The sequence below is a fragment of the Monodelphis domestica genome, chromosome 2 (genome assembly GCF_027887165.1).
Source record: "Monodelphis domestica isolate mMonDom1 chromosome 2, mMonDom1.pri, whole genome shotgun sequence".
In the NCBI taxonomy this organism is placed as follows: Eukaryota; Metazoa; Chordata; class Mammalia; order Didelphimorphia; family Didelphidae; genus Monodelphis; species Monodelphis domestica.
Window position 1 is genome coordinate 405,178,371 of NC_077228.1, and position 20,167 is coordinate 405,198,537.

The following is a 20,167-nucleotide window of genomic DNA, read 5'->3' on the forward strand; positions in this document are numbered from 1 at the left end:
ATGGAGAAATCTCTGCCTGTGGTTCTTTCAGAATCAGAGAGACAATATCAGAATCTTGCCACTGCAATTAAAAGGAGATGGTGATGGTGAAAGTGGGGGTTGGGGTTAGCCCTAGTGAAACTAAAAGAATAAGGAAGCTCAAGTTTGTGGAACTCAAGGAAGCCATTGGAAACAGCATTAGTTCTCTCTCAAAAGAAATAGAAGCAAGATTTTGTGGTTGTTTTTTTGTTTGTTTGGGGTTTTTGTGTGTGACACCATTGGTTTCCAATGCCCTACAGATTCTGCCCAGGAGACTTTGTAGGGAAGCTATCTCCAAATGTATAGATGTCTAGGACTTAATGTATAGGAAGCAGCGTCAAGGACACAGGATTCCAGGACAACAATGGGAATATGTGTGTGTGTGTGTGTGTGTGTGTGTGTGTGTGTGTGTGTGTGTTAAAGTTTAAGTAAGGAGGAACCCAAAGTTTAGGTAACTGAGGAGTGACCTTCTCAGGCATAAGTGATAATAAATATTTCTCTATTTTAGAAACTACTAAGCTGAATGGAATAAGCAAATATAATAAATATCTAAGGATATGATGACCCAGAAGGAGTAAATCAGGTGACAGAAATAGGAGTGAAGTTTCAGTTTAAGGTAAGAAAACTACTGGATCAAGGAGAATATTAAAGGAAGGTAAGTGATAAGAGGGTCTCAGCAGCTATGTTGTACCATGGATAAAGTACCAGGCCTGGGGTCAGGAAGACTCAACTTTGTGAGTTCAAACCTGGCCTCAGATACTCTGACCCTGAGTAAAATTGTTTTCCTCAGTTCCCTCACTTGTAAAAAGAGCTAGAGAAGAAAATGGCCAACTACTCTTAATATTTTTGCCAAGAAAACCCTAAATGAGATCACAATGAGTTGGACATGAATGAATAAGTGATAGAGAATTTAGAAAACTCAAGTTACTCTTTAGGATTTTAGATATGACATATGACATGTACCTTCATCCACAAGATAACTTGATCAGCATTTCTTTATATATTTAAAAAAAACAACCCAGCATTTTCCCAAGGATCTGGAGGTTCATAGTATCTTAGAATTTTAGAACTGAGAGAGACTATAGCAATCTGTTATCTCCTCTATTCTTTCTGTATTTTAAAATGTAGTATGATAGATATCTTTGATCTACCCAGGAGGAGGTATCTGGAGGTTTCTCCACCTTCCTATTTTCCTTAATAACAGTAAAATTATTAAATTGTAGCTTAGGGCTATATTTTCAGTTTCTCCAATTCTGGTTGATATGGTAGGCATGAAGATGATTATCAGTGAATCATCAACTAAGATGGATAGGGAGGGTGTGTGTCTGTGTCTGTGTGAAGGAATGTTATTTGGTATTCTTAAATTCACCTTTCCTTGAAATGTCATAAATATCTGAAAATAGCTTGTACCTGCTGGCTATTTGGGATTGCTCCTTCCCTACTTAACTACTCTCAGTGCAGGAATGATCCTTAATGAGTTGTAGATTGGGTGGGGACAGTATCAGAGAAGAGAAGGGAGCATATTGGAGACATGTTGCTAAGGTGAAATCAGTAGGCATTGGTAACAGATCAAGTATGGAGTGAAAGATAGTAAGAAATCCAAAATGACACCTAGGTTGTGAGGCTGGGGGACTAAGAGACTGGGGGTGTCTTTGACGATAATATGGACTTTTTATGGAATATGGTTTAGGGATAAAGATAATGAGTTCTGTTTTGGCTATGCTGAGTTAAGATGTCTATTGCACATACAGGTTGAGATGTCTGACAGGCAGTTGGAAATACAAGACTGGAGGTCATCAGAGAGTTGAGGAAAGGTTAAGAAAGCATTTGAGAATCATTGGCATAAAAATGATAATTTAACTTCATTGGAACTAATGAGTTCACCAAGTGAAATAGTATAGAGAAATAAAGAGGGTCCAGGAAAGGATACTATGGGATACCTTCAGTTTAGAGGATATAGCCTGGATTAGAAAACAGCAAAGAAAACTGAGAAGCAGTGGCCAAATATACAGGAGGAGAATCAGGAGAGAGTGGTGTTCTGAAACCTTAGAGAAAAGAAGAGTATCAAGTAGAGGGGAGTATTAAAAGGCTGAAGAGCTTAAAAGAATAAGTATAGAGGAAAGACCATTGGTAACTTTGGAGATAGAAGTTTTGATTGAATTATGAGTTTAGAAACTAGATTTTAAAGGGTTAAGAAATGAGTGAGAGCAGAGAAAGTAAATACATCTAACAGATGGCCTTCTCAAACAGTTTAGTTACAAAAAGCAACATAATTAGCAGGGAATAGGAGGTTCAAGTGAGGGTTTTTTGAGAATGGAGATATTTAGATAATAGGGAAGGAGCCAGTAGACAGGGAGATTAGAAATAAATAAAAGCATGGGATTAACAGCATGAATAATCTGTTGGGGAGATGAGATGGATTTGCCTTGGAAGGGATAAAGCTATCTCTTCCCCTGGGGGAAAAAGGGCAGGAGACAGTGACAGAAAACACTGAGTGCTATGAGAGAAGGAAGAAGGGAGAGGAGAGAGTTCATGGTGAATGGTCTCATTTTTTTCCTGTAAAATATGAAGTTACTTAGTTGAGAGAATAGGAGGGTGGAGAACCATGAGTGGTTTTTTTGAGGAATGAAAAGGTTTGGGAGAGGGGGATGCTATGGAGAGTGGGATAGTAAATTGATAAAAGGAGGTAGGATTGTCTAGCAGTAGTGAGATCCAAGTTCAGTTTGTGTAGCATAAATCTATAGTGGATCCAGTCAGAATGGTTGTGTGATTTTTTTTTTCCAGTTTTGTTCAAGTAGCATGTGGTCGGAGTAAAGGCAGAGGAAGGTGGGAAGCATCCAAGGTTAAGCCTTGGCAAGGCACAAATTGGCAGTTTGATAAGGCTTCCAGGAACTCAAGAGAAAAAGCACAGCTTAGTGCTGAACTGGTTCACCAAGGATTAAGGTGGGGAAAAGAAAGAGTGGATAGTGCAGAGGTGATGGCTGGAGAGAAATTAGGAGTTTAGGAAGTAGAGGTCATACCACTGACAAAGAGCTGGGTTTGATTTGGGAAATCAGAATTGGATTTGGAAAACCTATAAATTATGATTAGATAAAGGAGTTTTAGAATTCTTGAATATAAACAGTGTACTTATGGATGATAGCAATCTGTATTTTATTCAATAAAATATTAACCCACAATCTTTAAAAAAAAAAAAACCCACCTTCTGTCTTAGAATCAATACTAAGTATAGATTTCAAGGCAGAAGAATCATAAAGACTAGACAATTGAGGTTAAGTGACAACCAGGGTCACATAGCGAGGAAGTGGTTAAATTTGAACCCAGGACCTCCTTTTTCCAGGATTGACTCTCTATGCACTGAGCTGTCTAGTTGCTCCATCTACCAACTGTACCTTGAGGGAGGCCTTAATGTTAACATATTCTTCCCTGATTTCCTGACATCCTATCTCTATAATTCTACTTCCCAAGTAAGGAAAGTGACTACATGTCTTTCTGTATCTTGTAATGTTGCTCTAAGACTTTGTGAAACCCTATATAATTTGTCAATTGTGTTTTTGGAAATCCCGTTTGCCCCTGTCCTATAGGAACTTACCTTAAGGGAAATCTCAGACTGAACTTGTGTTAGACTGAACAATGAACCCCCAAGCATCCATCAAATATCCTGGACATGAGTGATAGAAATGCTCAAAATCTCAATCACCCTTCCTTCCCTCCCCCTCTTCCCCCACTGAATCAGAGATGCTTTCCCAGGTGGACCAGCTCCTGGCTAGAACTGTCCTTTTCTATCAGTTGTAAAGCATTAGCCTCTCCCTGATGATCTAGCCCTGGGACTCCTCATTGTTTTATGTCCTTTATAAAGCTAATAAATTATATATTTTTTTGTCCTTTATTCCTCCAAAAGGTATATAAGACTCCCAAGTTCTATTGCTCTTTGGAAAATCATCTTTGGTGATGCATTTTCCCAGAGATACTATTTCCAGAGTCCCAGAACTTTGGCTTTGTGTGGTATTAAGTTCTTGGCTCTGTGTGATCTTAAGCGCATGATTCTGTGCAAGGGCCGAATCTTGAGCACTGTCTCTTGTCCTGATGAAAGATTTGGTCTTTCTGACAACTTTAGTGGTTTTGTGTTTTTAAAAGTTGACAAGTATATATCCGGCAGTTCTTGCTGTATTGTGGGACTTTGCAGATGAATACTGTACTGTACACAATGGAAATGTAGTAAGCCGCTATTTGTGGATTTTCACCTATTGCAAGGGGTCTCTGGAACATAACTCCAGCAATAGGTGAGGGATCACTCTCTATGCATCTAAGCATGTGTATATATATCAGCACCTTAGGGGTGCCTTCCAAAACTCCCATGGGACAGTCCTCAAAAAAGAACAGTTAGCCTAAGTTCAAGATACTCTTTTGAATCACATTAACAGAACCATAGCTCACAACTCCCCATCATTGTGTTTACCCTTAATAGAGAGTCAGAGGCTATGAAGCTCAAAGGAAAGGCATTTAATGAGTTAACATAGAAGTAATGCAGAACTACCAAAGTAGTCAGAAAATCCAAGTCTTTAATCAGGAAAGGGATAAATCTAATATTTGGCCCTTTACTCAGAGTCTGGCACCACAACTTTTACAGGATTTACACCCTGGACTCATCCCTGGGAGTGCCACTGTGTTAGATAATCACTCCAAGGAACAAAAGAATTTGGCTCTCACCACTCCTACATTGATCAAAGTAATGGGAAAAGATTCTTGGTTTCACACATCTCACATTAAACATCACTATGCCCATGATAACAAGCTAAAAGACAACTTAATGGAAGCCCCAAAATTCATTCAAACACAGATGCCCCAAGAACAACCCTTGATAAACATAGAGTCCATGAATGCAACAAAATTGGACAAGAAGAAATAGAGATACTAAACAGAGACAGTGAAACCAAAACAAAATAATGCCCAACACAGATAGTATAAATTTGGGTTAGTTAAATCAGGGAGGATTAGCATAGCCTGTGAAACACAGGACAAGCAGTTTCTTGCGGAATCTGGGATTTTATTTGGGTTTTAGAATCCCTTAGAATTAGTAAACATGTATACAAATCTCCATCTCAAACCTAGACTAAAATATCATTAACCTCTACAATCAACCATATAGGAATATAATAATTGCCTTACAATCACACATTAAGATACCTACATTCATTATATAAAAAAAAAATCTCGCTTGCACACATGAAGATGGCACAAAAATCCTGTATAAAGTTTCACTCACACGCATCAACATATTCACTTTTACATGCATGCACACATTAATCTTACACACATGCATGATCCTGTAGTTACTGATACCCGAGATCATCTTTCAAGGTGAGACACCCGACAAGTATGTATCCTGTAAAAATGAAAACATCCAGACTGGTGACTACTTCAAGTAACACCAAAGGATGGAAGACACACTGGAAAGAACTTTGAATCAAAGACATTAGGGGGAATGAACTTCAGGAAAATGGGTCACGTAAGATTAATCGCCAATCACATTAACTTCACATATAGGGAAGTACATTCACATGCACATTAAAATAAATATACATCCACCACGACATATCTAGAACATGAACAAATTTCACACTGACATTAGGGGCTGTGCCGTAAATAAGGACAACCCATAAATTGTATATCTGTAAATCAATCTCTAGTATCAGAGGATGTGTATATATATATATATATACATATATATATGTATAAATAACACGTAAATGTGTAAATGTGTAGAAAACCCATATATATATATAGATAACATATTAATGAGCTAATCCACTAATATAACATTAGCAGGGATGGAATAGTTTAGGGTGGAAAAGGGAATGTTGTAACTAGAGAGGTAACATAGGGACAGAATAAGTCAGATTTCATTTATATACAAGTTTATATATATATATACATATATATATATATAATTGTTATGAATTGTTACATTGGAATTAGTATTACATAAGGCATAGGATAGTTCAATTTTACTTAGTAGTTAAATTTTATATTGATTGCAATAATAATGACCTTTGTATTAAGAAATTGTTATATTGCAAAAACTTTGTTGGCACATAATCCTAACCCTCTTCCCACAACTCAAGTCTTAAAAAGGAATTTATATGAGCAAATAGACAGATTAGGATAAAATTGATTATTTTGGGAGGAGGGAGGTTAGATGGGAACAATAAGTAACATAGATAGATTAGAATAGACAAAGAAGGTAAGTTACTGGAATGGGCCAGGGTGGCACCATGTGAACAATAGGAAATGGAGGATTTGTGACAGAGGCTGGGACATAAGAAAAGTGCCAGGCTGAAGAGTGTGTGAAACTGAGCACCTTGATGGGGGAGGGGCCCAGGAGTTTGGAATCTAGAGAAGACTCTGGCTGGTAGAGGAGTTGGTCTCTCAGTCTTGAGAAGCCAAAGAGAGAATGTGGAAAAAGACTTTCTCCTGAGGGTTACTCACCTTTCCTGCTGGTGACTGGAAATCTTTCCCCCCAAAACTTCCCAATTGAAGAGATTATTAAAGAGGAAACTTGAGACATTTAAAATCTCTGTCCGATTTTACTTTAGCTACTGTTGCCCTAAGTCTGAACTGTGTGGCCAAGGGGCCAAACCCAGGGTGAATCAACCTGACTTTCTCTCAGAGAGCTCAGGCTGTCAAGGCCTGAGTTCCCCCCAAATTCAAGGAGGGAGGGAAAAGGGTTTTAGATAGATAGGGACCCCTTTTCCCACCTTCCTTTCTCATTCTTTCCCTGCTAGTTATTCCTTTGTATTACCCTGAATGAGTTGACATTAAAATAGTTAGCTTTTCCCTAAGCTGAGTGTCAGTGATCAGATCAAGGGGAGACCCTATGGTCTCTAGTAGTGAAGGGGGGACAAGAAGGACAAGAGCAAATCTGGGAGAGCAGCCTTAGCTAAGGAGAGAAGGCAGAAGGGGGAAAAATCTTCAAACCCCCTCTCCTCTCTCTGAGCCAACCTTAAAACATGGGCTGTCTCCCATGAACCCCACTTTTGAGAAGGGAGGTTCTCATCTCTTTCCCCCTCTTTATACTGAAAATCTCAACTCCTCTAATACAAGTAAACAACCCCTCAAATATACTATATACCATTTGGGATATCCAGAGGCAGTGAAAGATGATTGATTGACTTTACTATGGTTGCAAGGAAATGGGAGTATTCAAACTATACAGACAGGATACAATCAAACTTGGGAAAGGAATCATAGCTAAAGGCTAGGGTGAAAGAGAAGGGGCTGCTTCCAATGGATACAGAAGGATGGTTTCTGCCCAGATGTGGATCTTCTTGGGAAAGGATCTCTGATACAATAGGATACTACCTAAAACAAAGAAGGTCCTTAGCACATGCTTAGTCCCACCCAACTGGGATTGTCATTCATCTGAGGGTCTGTCACTCAGCCTGAAACTGTTAACCTGGAATTCCCTTCAGGGTGGATTCCCATGGGAACAGGGACCAAGTACAAACTTTGGGGTCTCCAACCTATAAACTAGTCCAGAAACCTGGGGTTCACCAGATCCCTCTAGGCCACAAGTTTGGGGTTTCTAGATTCCATGTTGACATGCTCCCCTTTGTTTTGGTCAAGACTGGATGTTGCTGACCAAATAAACGGACAAATGGGTAATGCTATATGGGATTGGATTCTATCACTAATGGTGGGAAAGCCTTGGGGCATAGGTACAAGCAATTGGCATTGGGAGCACTTCTCAATGCCTGGCGCATTGTCACTTATGCCAGAGGAAGGTAGGCAGCCCACTCTAGGCAATTTTGACAACACAATTACCCCAATCCCCCCAGAGTCTTTAAGTCCTTCAAATTTGGTGGGTCCTAATGCCTCCTTTCTCCTGCAGACTTCAGTCCTCCTGTAGGCTCCTCCTTTGTACTAGACCACTTCGTTGTGGTAAGAGAAAACGAAAGTCCATAAACACATTCTTTAACAGGACTAGGTCAACTCCCAAGTCTTTTCTACACCAATTAGAAAATTATGTTATCTACATGCTTAATTAGAAAGATTGCCTTACTCTACCAAAATAATCATATAAAAAACAACCCTACAAACTATAGGAATATAAAAACAAAAATAAAATCCACATCACAGGTTATTTAGGGCGTGTAAATCTGAAAATGGCCTTTCTTCCTGTTTCATGGCCAAAATTAAAACTGTTTAGTACTAAGTACAATTCTAACTAGATATTCTATCACCTTCCCCCTTCCCCGAAATCCAAAACCACATTAAAATGACTGCATGGCAATTTCAGCCTCAAAACAATTTTAAAGGTCAAATTTAAGTTTCAATGTTGAAATTAACTAAAAAAATTCTCAAGATTAAAAATGCTTCTAATTTTCCTTAGTTTTAAAACCCCTCACACCCCCCACTTTGGGGAGGTTGAAATGCTAGAGATTTTGAAACTGTTTTCATTCACCTTTAACTATCTAACAACCATAATCATGCTTAAATAGCTTAGCCTTTTTACTTCTATTAACTATTTCTTTGTATGAAAAAAAAATATTGCAACTGAGTCAGCCAATGTAAAAAGTCTGTAAATAAAAATTGTTAAAATAATTCTCCTGATTTGACTGAGTTCTAGCCTTAACTAAATTAATTTTGGTTACACATTTCAATTTTCTGAGTATCTATTCATTAGCAATAAGGGTTCATTTACCACTGAATTTAGCCCTAGGGGTGATTTCATTAGTATTGCTAGGCACAAAGGCTTTCTCTCATCTCATTGTTTCCTGCCTTGAAGCTACAAAATATATAAACTTTACTGGTAGTGGGGAGCAATTCAGTATTCAATATGAACCTGGCTTATTAAAAATGCTGCTTAGAATCCACTATTTATGTGGGAGGCTTCCCCCCCTTTTGGGCACTGATATTTTGCCAGGTTTTCCTTATGACCCAAATTCTTCCTTTTAAGAAAAGGGACCTCTTTGAACTTGCTTTCTCTTTCATAATGGTTAAAAATTTCTATCTGCTTTCACAATTCCCATATTCTAGGCCATACCTTCTTGAGGCTTCCTTCATCATCCACTTAAAAGAAAATTTGCTATTAACAGGAGAAAAGTGGGAAGTAACTTAAAATGAGGGAGAACAGCTCGGTAATTTGGAATATTAATGCCATGCCTAGTAAATTGGCAATGATCAGCAGTGACCCGTAGAACTTGACAGAAACTTAGCCCTTCCATTCACCCTTGTGACTGTATCAATAACCAATTTCCTCCACAGCATTTCTTTTCCCAATTATCTTCCCCTACAATTCACCCTTAGATGGCAATTGTCTCTAACCATGCTCAGGATTTAAAATGACCTTCTGTTATTAACAATTATTTTTAGGCTCCATCATTCTTTAACTTTTTTTCTGATAGCACTCTGGAATCTTTGCTGCAAATTCTCCAATGAACAGATGCTACTTTCAAACCTCTTAACCAGGTAAAATGCTACTATTTTAAACTTTCCTACTTCAACTAAATTTGGGGAATAGCTCTGTTCTTTCTAGGTTCTCTACTTAAAGGGACCTTGCTCAGGTTAAATGTAATTCTCAGGGGAAATAAAATGGCCAGTTTTATGTCTGCTACAGAAATATTTCTAAAGTCAATGAAAATGATGAGAAACAATACTTATTCAGTATCTTGGGGGCTCCTTCGGATTTCTCATAGAGATATCTTCTTTAGGAATTCTTCAGATTCTAGGCTACAGGAAAATATGGTCCAGACTTTTGGCTCCTAAGAACCATCTTGAGGTAAAACTTAACTTTAATAGGTTTTAATCACTTCACCCACACTCCAGAACTGGGGTGGTAAAATACAGGGCTTCCTAGACATTTCTTAGGAGTTTCCCAGGTGGGGAATTCCTTTCTCTATTAGGGGTCATGTGCCAATGATTATCAGAAATAATGTTTACAAAACAAAATAGTTATCAGTATTCACTGGTCTTTTAAAACAAAAACTTATTTATTGTAATGGTTGTATTCTGGAAATTTACCTTAAAAATTCTAAAAATCAGGTTATAGTTCATGATCCTTTTACTTTTTCAAAAACTAAAACCCATAACATTTTTTTTCTCCAAACACAAAACTTAGAGTTACTAAGGAAAAGTTTAAAAATTACCTTTAACTCAGAATACCTATACAATTCATTTCTTTTTATCTTTTTTTTTAAACTCTAATTTACTTTTGGCTCCAAATTTGCCTTTCTCTTAACCTTGCCTCAACCCACTTTGGCCTAAGGCTAAAGCCGCTCCTAGAGAAGAAATTTGTTGATCAATTAAAAATGTTCAGGGTTTCCTCACCATTTAAAGCAATGCCTTTCCCCAACAATCTCTTGTCATTTTACAACAGGATAACCAAAACTTTTTTTACTCCAGAACTCACACACACCTTGCTCTTTGGAAACAAATAACAGCTTGACAAAAATGTAAAATTACAGCACTCAAATAACAAAAGTTAATACCTTGAATAAAATGCATCTCATTACCAACTTTAACTGCACTTGATATACAATTTTACACATTACCCATACCAAAACTTGGAAAGAAAAGAGGAGACTTTAAAGTTATGAATTTCTGGGCCTCCTTTTGCCTCCAGCTGGATATTCCCCACCTGCTCTGGTCTCTCCTCTTCAACTTTTGGGAGGAATTAATTGTTAACAACTTTCAGACATTATTTGCTAACGTTTAAATCACAAGTATTTGAAATTATTAACAAAGTCTCTGCCTAAGAAATACATTAGACATATAAGCAAAAACCCACAGAAAATTAAGAGATCTAGAACTTAAGTTCTTAAGCTTCTATGAGAAGCTCTTTCATAAAAAAAATAATTTATAACCATTTAAACCTTAAGCCATGACATTTTAATTCATGAAGAAACTTTCTATTTTAATCAACTTAAAGCAGTTACCCAGACCCTCAATTGAACCCTGGGGCTCTCACTCTCCAACTCAAGCTTCCCATTCAAAGCTTTCAGCCAACCATTCATGCATCTGACTTAGGCTATCCTCGATCTTACTCCTAGTAGAGATACTGCTTCACTCAAGTACACGGGCACCAACACTCACTCAACACCCAAAACTGTGGAGCTTGCAGTCAGGTTGAACCGGGCTCCATTTTGGCCGACTTACTTTGGAAACAGATTTGGTCGATGTTCGACACTCTTTCCAACATTTGCAGGTACCTGGTCCATAATATATGGACATATATATATATAATATGTATATGATATATGGACATATATCATGGTCATGAACTCAGCAGCGGTCCTACTGGGGGCTACACTGGGGCATTCACCGAAACGAGATTGGCCATTTGGTTCCGGATTAAAGAGAGGCTAGTTTGCCGATTTGGCTTATCTAACTCAACTCACCCAGCTGACTCCTGACTAAACTCAGTGGGTTCTTGTGTGTACCTCACGTCTGGTGGTCAAGCCGGATGGAGGTTTAGGCAGCCATAACTTCGTCCTCGTACCTGGTTCACCATTTAACTTGGAAGTAACACAAAACTATTAAAATAGTCAGAAAAACCAAGTCTTTAATCAGGATAGGGATAAATCCAGTATTTAATTCTTTACTCAGAGTCAGGTGCCACAACTTTTTCAGGGTATAAAGCCTGGACTCTGGGGATGTTATCCCTGGGAGTGCCACAAGGCTAGATGATGACTCCAAGGAACAAAAGAATTTGGGGAACCTATATACCATTTGGGGGATCCAGGGGCAGGGAAAGATGATTGACATCACTATAGCTACAAAGGAAATGGGAGTATTCGAACTACACTGACAAGGTACAATCAAGCTTGGGAAAGGAATCATAGCTAGAGGCTAGGGTGAAAGAGAAGGGGCTGCTTCTAATGGATGGTTCCTGCCCAGGTGTGGATCTTCTTGGGAAAGGATCTCTGATACAATAGGGAGACTACCTAAAACACAGAAGGTCCTTCACACAAGCTTAGTCCCACCCAACTGGGATTGTCATTCACCTGAGGGTCTGTCACTCAGTCAGGGTGGATTCCCATGGGAACAGGGACCAAGTACGAACTTTGGGGGACTCCAACCTATAAACTAGTCCTGAAACCTGGGGTTCACCAGATCCCACTAGGCCACAAGTTTGGGGTTTCTAGATTCCATGTTGACACAATGTTCTTTATTTTATTTTGTTTATTTTTTAAGGAGAAAAGTGGCAGCTAACCTTCAATCTAGGATCAGTTTATTCTTTCAAAGTATTAGTTTGGGGACTTTTCTTTTCTTTTATCAAGTGATTCTCAGCCCCAGATTCCAAACTCTTTAGAACAAAAAGCAAGGCAGTCTGGTCCCAGCTAGTTGATGTCCTTAAGGCCTCATTCTTTTCTCTCTGTGACTCTTTCTGGTAAGGGTATCAATAATCTCCATTTAGCTTAAGGGACAGTCTTAAAATATGCCAACTGTTATTTGCCTGATAGTTACAAATAGCCTAGGGATTAGAAGAAATCCAGGTTTGAAAATTCCAAGTTTCTTTCAAATAGCTATACAGGGGAAAAAAAACTTTTTGAAGAAAGTAACTATCTAACCCCAGGGGCAAGGCATTGGCTCTACTCCACCCTACTCCATCTCAGCTTTCCTGGATCCTACATAAGGCGGATGTACTTGTCATAGTCCATAGAAGCTTTGCCGCGGAATTTGTCCGCGAGACACCTGGAATTGGCGAAGATCTGGAAAGACTGGTAGAAAGTGGCATTTGACCTGAATTTTGAAAGGAGCCAGGAATTGTCAGAGAAGGAAGAGGTAAGGAAAGAGGGCATTTGAGAAAAAGGGGAAAACTTATGTAAAGGCAAGGCGAGGACCCTGGTGATGGAATAACCTGGTCAGAAAAAAGGCATAAAATATGAAACTGGTACCCCTTGGAATGAGGAAGCAAGGACAGAAACAAAGGCATCTGTTGGTCACAAATCATAAAGGAAATAAGTTTTCAATTTGCATATTTTTAAGAAGTGAATGTTTGTGATAGCCTTAGGGATTTAGGCTGGTATTTGAAAGACTTCCTCATTGGGTCAAGGAAACACTAAATTCTAATGTCAGAAATTGTTACTGCTTTTTTTTTTTTTAATTTAAATTTTTTAAACCTTTACCTTCTGTCTTAGAATTAACACACGATATTGGTTACAAGGCAGAAGAGTGGTAAGGGCTAGGCAATGGGGGTTAAGTGACTTGCCCAGGGTCACACAGCTGGAAAGTCTCTGAGGTCAGGTTTGAAACTAGGACCTCCCATCTTTAGGCCTGACTCTCAATCCACTGAGCCACCCAGTGTCTCCTATTATTTATTTTAAAAAGCAGCATGAACAGTTATTTGTGATCTCTTAGGACCCTAGACTAGAAGACCTCTTGAGGTATCCAGAGCAATGCAAACTTCTTAAATTTGACCATTTTCTTCATTTAAGAAACAAGATTTGTCTTCACAAGCAAACCGTAGTAGATTAATTCTATTCCAGAAGAAATTAAGATGGTTATTGAAGGACCAGCCCTGGAACATTTTTTCCTTGACCCCCTTGCCCCTAGAGCCCCCTGAAGTCAAGTTAGTGAAGAACCAGTTATCATATCCTAGAATGTGCTAGGAACTGATAAGGACCCCAACCCCAGGGGCTCTTGTTACGCACCCCTCACCCTCTTCTAGGAACTGATAATATGACCCTTAACCCCAAGGACCTAACTCTATCCAGTATTCCGAGAAGATATCCTCTTCTGCAACTCAATCCTGCCCTATATAATCCTTCTCTCCCCTTCCTTCAGGGCCCCATCTGCCTTGGAGGTGGTGGGACCCAAGCTCTAGCTTGTAATAAAGCAATACCTCTTGCTTTTACATTATCCAGTGTGCCTCCTAATTTGGGAAACCAGGACTGGGTTGAACAGTTATCATCATTGTTTTTGCTGCTTCTTAGATGTGTAGAAGAGTAGAAAATATTGAAGCAGGTATGATTTAAGCTATTTCTTTCATTAAGAGAACAGCACAGGTTGAACAGAAATAGAAACATCTGATTATTGTACTCATGATAGGGCTATCTACATTAAAATTTAACTTTTATCTTTTGGCAGTCATGTGTAATTGCTTTTTTTTTTTAAATAATATCTTTAGATTGCCCAATCACTCCAGAGCCTCAGTCCTCCACAGATCTTCAAAACCTGATGACATTGGTTTCCCTGTTGGCATTCTCTGTTAGCTAACAGAGGAGAAAGACTCAGCTACTGACTTCTTAAAACAAGCAGAATAATGGAATCTATACTGGGTTTAGAAACAGACGACACTGTGAAAAAAGAGACCCTTAAGAAGTATAAAATACTGTGTGGGGTAAGTAGTGACAACAGTTTTCAGATTTATGTTAATTCTTTGGCATGATGAAGAATTGCACATATATGATTTGTTATGGCTAATAGCATATTTGTTCACATCATTTGAACATTTAAAAATATTTATGCTTTTTTACTGAGTCATTTCCCATTCATCTTTTAGACTGAATCCTACCTCATTACCAAATTTTCCAAGCTCCCTTCTCCCCCAAATAAAAAACAATTCAACATAATGTTAGGCTGGTACAATGGTATCACAATATCTGTATTCATATCTTTCCCGAGACTTTCTACCTATGTGACCTTGGGTGAATCTGTTAATTTCCCTGTGATTCAGTGTTTTCATCTGTAAAATGAGGGAAGTTGGACTGGGTGGCCTTGGACGCCCCTCCTAGATACAGATTTATGATCTAATATAGTAGCTTCATCACACAGTGTATATAATATTCCATAGAAGTAGTTCCTTACCTCTCTGCAGACAGGGAGAAGCTATGTTTTATTGTTTCTCTCTTCTCCAGGATGGTCATCAATTTTTTACTTTCTCTTGGTGTTCTAGTGCTACTTGTCTTTGCCTTTATTCATCATTTTATTTATCTGAAAAAAGCCTCAGTATTACTCTTTGCAACAACTGTGAAATAAACATTAGTTCTTTTGTTCTGTCAGTAACATTTGACAAACCAGTTTCAAGGAGGTAAATTAGGATTAGACTTCAGTGCAACTCTAGACGGGTTCCAGAAAACTCAAAAAGAGTCTGCTTCTTTAACCTAGTTGCATTGACACAGAATATACATGAGCCATCCCTCTAATATCAGGGATGTTTTAAAGAATAAACCAAAAAGAACTATGGGTTTGTTTATTTTATAATCAACACAGAGCTTATAAATTCTTCCTTGAGGAGTCCTAAGCAATGATGCAAAGTCTTAGTGACTCATTCATTGCATATTTGGGAGTGCTTTAAAAATCTGCTCTGCCTTAGACTTGTAAGGATATATCTCCCTCTTAGAAGTAAACACTCCTTCCAGCCTTTTTGCAGAATCTATGACAAGACACATAAGGCTCCATTTGAAATTACTTTTATATCTAAGACAACTATGTAGAAAAAATTTAAATCTAATTAAATTTTAGATCTAATTAAAATTATATCAGAAAGGACAGTTACCAAGCACAGTGGACAGAGCCAGGCCTACAGATGGGAGGTCCTGATGTCAAATCTGGCCTCTTCCTAGCTGTGTGACCCTGGGCAAGTCACTTAATACTGCTTGCCCAGACGTTGCTCTTCTGTTTTAGAGTTGTTACTAAGACAGAAAGTGTTAAAAGAAAAAAAAAAAGATTAGATTCTCTAGGTTCCCAACTGGTGGACAATCCCTATTTTGAACTTACTTTTTTGAAACATGAAGCTTCTGTTATATTTCCCTGGCTATATCCTACTCTTTACCCTTGTTACCCTAGGGAAGTAAAGCATTACTGTCGGCTAATCCAGTTTTTTGGGGTTTGTTCCCAAACTTCCCTTTAGCTCACCTGAGAAAGTCTGGCAGCAGCCCTGCCACCTAGAGGACCTATCATTGCTTCTCTTTATCAGCTGGTGGCAAGCAACAATATAATTTTCTTTTGCCAACCAACCTTTTCTGCAATTGTTAAAATTTACTAAACACAGTTCTTTACTTTCTTATCCACAAAGGGCATAATCCCAATTTGACAAGGCTTTCAATTTTTCAATCCATTTATTATTTTCCTCTTAACCAGCTTCTTAAATGTGCAAGTCTCAAATGATGGAAAGTCTTAGACTCTTCAGCTTGTGGTCTGAATATTATCCTTATTTTATGTTCTATTTTAATGTCTATTAAAAACTAGTATGTTCTATTAAAGTAGTTTGTTCTATTTTGGAGTAGAGAGGTGGCATAGTAGATAGAGAGAATTGGAGTCAGAAAAACTCCAGTTTCTTTGTCAAGAAAATGCCAAAGGAGGGGGCAGCTGGGTGGCTCAGTGGATTGAGAGCCAGGCATAGAGAGGGGAGGTCCTAGGTTCAAATGGAGTCTCATATACTTCCCAGCTGTGTGACCCTGGGCAAGTCACTTAACCCCCATTGCCTATTACCACTCTTCTGCCTTGGAACCAATTTAAAAAAAATAAAAGAAATCAGGAAGAGTCTGATGTAACTGAAAAATGACTAAACAACAACAAATGTTCTAATTTAATATTCCCTGTGTATACTCAACTATTATTTTTAATGAAGTTCCCTCCTAGGCAGATAAAGAAATGTAGAATGTTGTTAGAGTATCTCATAAATATGGTGCAAATTCTCATGAGTGTTCTTTCCCAAGCGAAATCTAAACCATCTTATGGTCAGCCTCTCTAACAAGGGCCTGGCATCATGGAGTTCTGATTGAAAGTACCCATTTGAAACCTGCACTTAGTGTAGAGAATTAGAATCTTATGGATGTGCCAGCAGTTCAAATGGGATCAAAGGATTATAGATTTAGAGATGGAAGGGACCTTAGACTCTGAGCTTTTCATTTTATGGATAAGAAATGATACAGAAAAATTAAATGACTTGCCCAAGATCACACAGCCATTAAGTATCTGAGGCAAGGTTGGAATGCAGGTTTTCCTTACTTGAAATCTACTGCTCCCTCTATTATATATACCCTACTGTCTCCTTATAGAAAACATCCTATTTAAATCACTTTGATCTTACAATTAGATCATAGTTTTATAGCTAGAAGGGACTTTAGAGGTCATTTAACACAAACTCCTCATTTTATAAATCAGGAAACTGATTTAGAGAGATTAAAAAATTTGGCTAAGGTCATATCAGGTAGTAAATGATAGTTTGGATACTGACTCACTTTCTCTAGATCTGAATCCAACATAACTTTCAGTATATCACTTTTTTTTTCTTGTTAAATTTGTTAACTTGGAAATAAATACAGAACTTCCGGGTAGTTAGAGAACCCACTCTTTAATCAGGAAAAAGGGATATGCTTATCATTTGGTCATTACACAGAGTCAAAAGCTAAATACCATACAAAACCAAAGGCCTTGAGCCTGGGAACTGTACCCCTGGGAGAAGACTCAACTCAATGCTCAGTCCTCTCTGGGAGAGAACTCTGTGCTAAATGTCAACTCCAAAGAGATACTGGATCTGAGAGTCTCTTTATACCTTTTGGGAAGCTTACCAAGACTAATCATAAACAGGTGCATAAAGCTCTTTGCAGTCAATAGCTATGGCATTAGGAAATGGTCAGCTGTAACAAATTAAAGGCAAAGGTCAAATTGGGCTTCCTGAGAAGAAACTTTAACCCAGTAGAGAAGCCTCTAAACAAAAAGATGCTTAACATTCCAACCAAAAGAAGTGGGCTTAGTACTGGGGTTTCTCAGAAGTAAGGGTAAACTGAGTCATCCAAAAATCCACATTGACACACTTGATACATTTAAATTAGGTCTTCTTTTTCCTCCTTTTCCTCTCTCCTCCTCCTTTTCATTATCATCTTTTACTCAATTTTGTAATGGTCCCAAGAAAACCTAGTTTATTCTAGGAGGTCTGTCCTGGATTTGTAGAGAATCAATTAGAATATATGAAAGCCAGAATGGGATACATCTCCTTTCCTTTTTAGATTGTCTACTTCTTTGAATTTAGATTATAGACTTTTATTTTTTAAGGTTTCTTTTTTTTTATCATGACAAAATGAAATATTTCAATAAACAGAACAGAAGATTATAAATGAAACTGTCAGCTTCTATTATAAATTTCTTTTTGTTGGTTAATTGGTTGTTATCATTCATACTTGAAGCAGACCAAAATGACATCATTGGTGTTATCTTCTGACTTGTGCAAAACTTGATTTAAGTGAGACAGAGTTGCACAAATTTGTATGCCTCACTTTCTCTTCCAGTTATTGAAATCCAGTGGCAAAGCAAAAGTCAAAAATGGCTGATGATTGGATGGGGCACATGACCTTGGCATCTTCCATGGCTAGCTAAGTTCTAAGTGTTCAATAGCGCCTGCTTGTGCTACTTTCCTGGCTTTTGGAGCAAATTGTTCTTACCCACCCTTTCCACCAGGGCAAAGTCTTTAGGAGCTTGGGGTAGACACCCTATTGGTTGCCGTCAACCTGGTTTAGCCTTCCTGTTGAGTAGATTTGCTATACTATTATATTGTGGCTATAATGCTACAATGGAAACTCTTGCCTTTTTCTTAATCTATAGTAATAAAACTGTCCTGTTTTTCGGTATCCCCTTCTTAACTTCCTTCTGCTCTCTTCTGTGTATTTCTTTTTAATGTTTTATCATTGATTTTTTCATTTTCTAATCTCTTATTACTCTCCGATCCCCCCAATCACACACATCCCTTATAACCAGTATAGTCAGACAACAAAGGGGCATTAGATTATATAATTTTGAACTAAAAGAAGTATTAGAGAACATTAATGATAATTGTCTCACTTTGCAAATGAAGAAACTGAGAACCATAGAAGTTAAGTGACTTGTCCAAGATTCATTGGGTCTACTGTCTGCCATACAATTGTTTATGACAGAGCAGAGACTCAGAATCAGCTTTCTTAGAACCAGAGGCCAGAGTTCTTTCTGTTAATGCTACACTGCTCTGAAATAGACTATCTTTTCCTGGAAGGAGTTATTGGCCAAACTGAGTACAGATTGAATTGCATAGAGTTCTTGGTTCTTAGAAACCTTATTATTGAATTAAACAATACTGCATAGTTTCTTTGTCCTTTGTTATTTAGCTTCCTTGACAGACATTAGGTGCGCCTGACAGTATTTTTAAAGTGCTTTGTATTTCATATTTGAGAGACAGAATGGATAGAGGGCAGGCTTTACTCTTCCTCAACACCTTTGACTTTAAGACCTGTCCAGGACATGGTCAAGTTAGTACCTTTAGTGCTCTAAACTTTCTGGGCTTTTCTTTTCTTTTTTTATTTTTTAAAACCTTTACCTTCTATCTTAGAATTATTATTGTGTATTAGTTCTAAGACAAAAGTGTTAAAGAGTTAGGTAATGGGGCTTGAGTAACTTGCCCAGGGTCACACAGCTAGGAAGTATCAAGGTCAAATTTGAATACAGGATCTCCCAGCTCTAGACTAGGTGTCCCTTTCAGGCAACTTTCTAAGGTGCCTAATAAACTTTTTTTAAAAATAATTGTTTATTTCAATATAATTATATTCCATTGTATGTATTTTATATGCATTTAAGGAGTTGTCTTGAGAACTGAGGGTTGATGGCCTTAAGCAGACTGCCTAAAGGGTCTATGACACACATGTAAAATAGGTTTAAAAACCCTTATAGGAATTATGAATTTTGTATGGCTTAATTCAGTATTCACTACTAAATTACTCAGTCGGAGTAATCTAATGAGTGGATCTTGCTCAATCCAAGCCTGGCTTGCTTTGTATATTTCAGGTGCCTCTGATAATCACAGAATTCTGTATAGAATGTCTCTCTTCTCCCCCCAGAGCTGGCATATGACCTTTTTTTCTTAGGTTTTCTCCCAACCCCACTCATCTCTTCTTTAACTGTCCTGTCAAATCCATTTCTTCATGCTGTGATCTTATGATCCAACTCTATTGCATGAATTGTTTTCTAGCCAACCAGTGAGTACATCCTATATGTAGGATCCTTAAGATTAAGGTTTAGTGAACAGGTAGTTCTCAAAAAATTGACAGATACTGCTTATCTACTGCTTTGGTTCAAACTATTTCTAATGGAAAACCCCATCCTTCCCTTCCAACATCTATCTTCTTAGGTTCTTAAAAATCCCTAGTCCTAAATTGTACACTATTAAGATGGATTT

The 20,167-nt window shown here is 38.0% G+C and overlaps 1 protein-coding gene across 4 annotated transcripts in view; it reads left to right on the forward strand.

Annotated features, from left to right (window-relative positions):
- The first annotated feature begins 575 nt into the window (after nt 1–575).
- ENPP3 (ectonucleotide pyrophosphatase/phosphodiesterase 3) overlaps nt 576–20,167 on the forward strand; it is a 135,479-nt gene continuing 115,887 nt past the window's right edge. Inside the window, exons 1-2 of one of the 4 annotated variants that reach the window (XM_016428904.2) lie at nt 576–634; nt 14,150–14,362. In XM_016428904.2, coding sequence (XP_016284390.1) covers nt 14,285–14,362 — 78 coding nt within the window. In that variant the 5' untranslated portion in view covers nt 576–634; nt 14,150–14,284. Of the gene's footprint in view, nt 635–9,444; nt 9,490–12,639; nt 12,805–13,965; nt 13,987–14,149; nt 14,363–20,167 lie in introns of those variants that run through there. The other 3 variants (XM_056818795.1, XM_007484570.3, XM_007484569.3) reach the window with 3 other exon arrangements.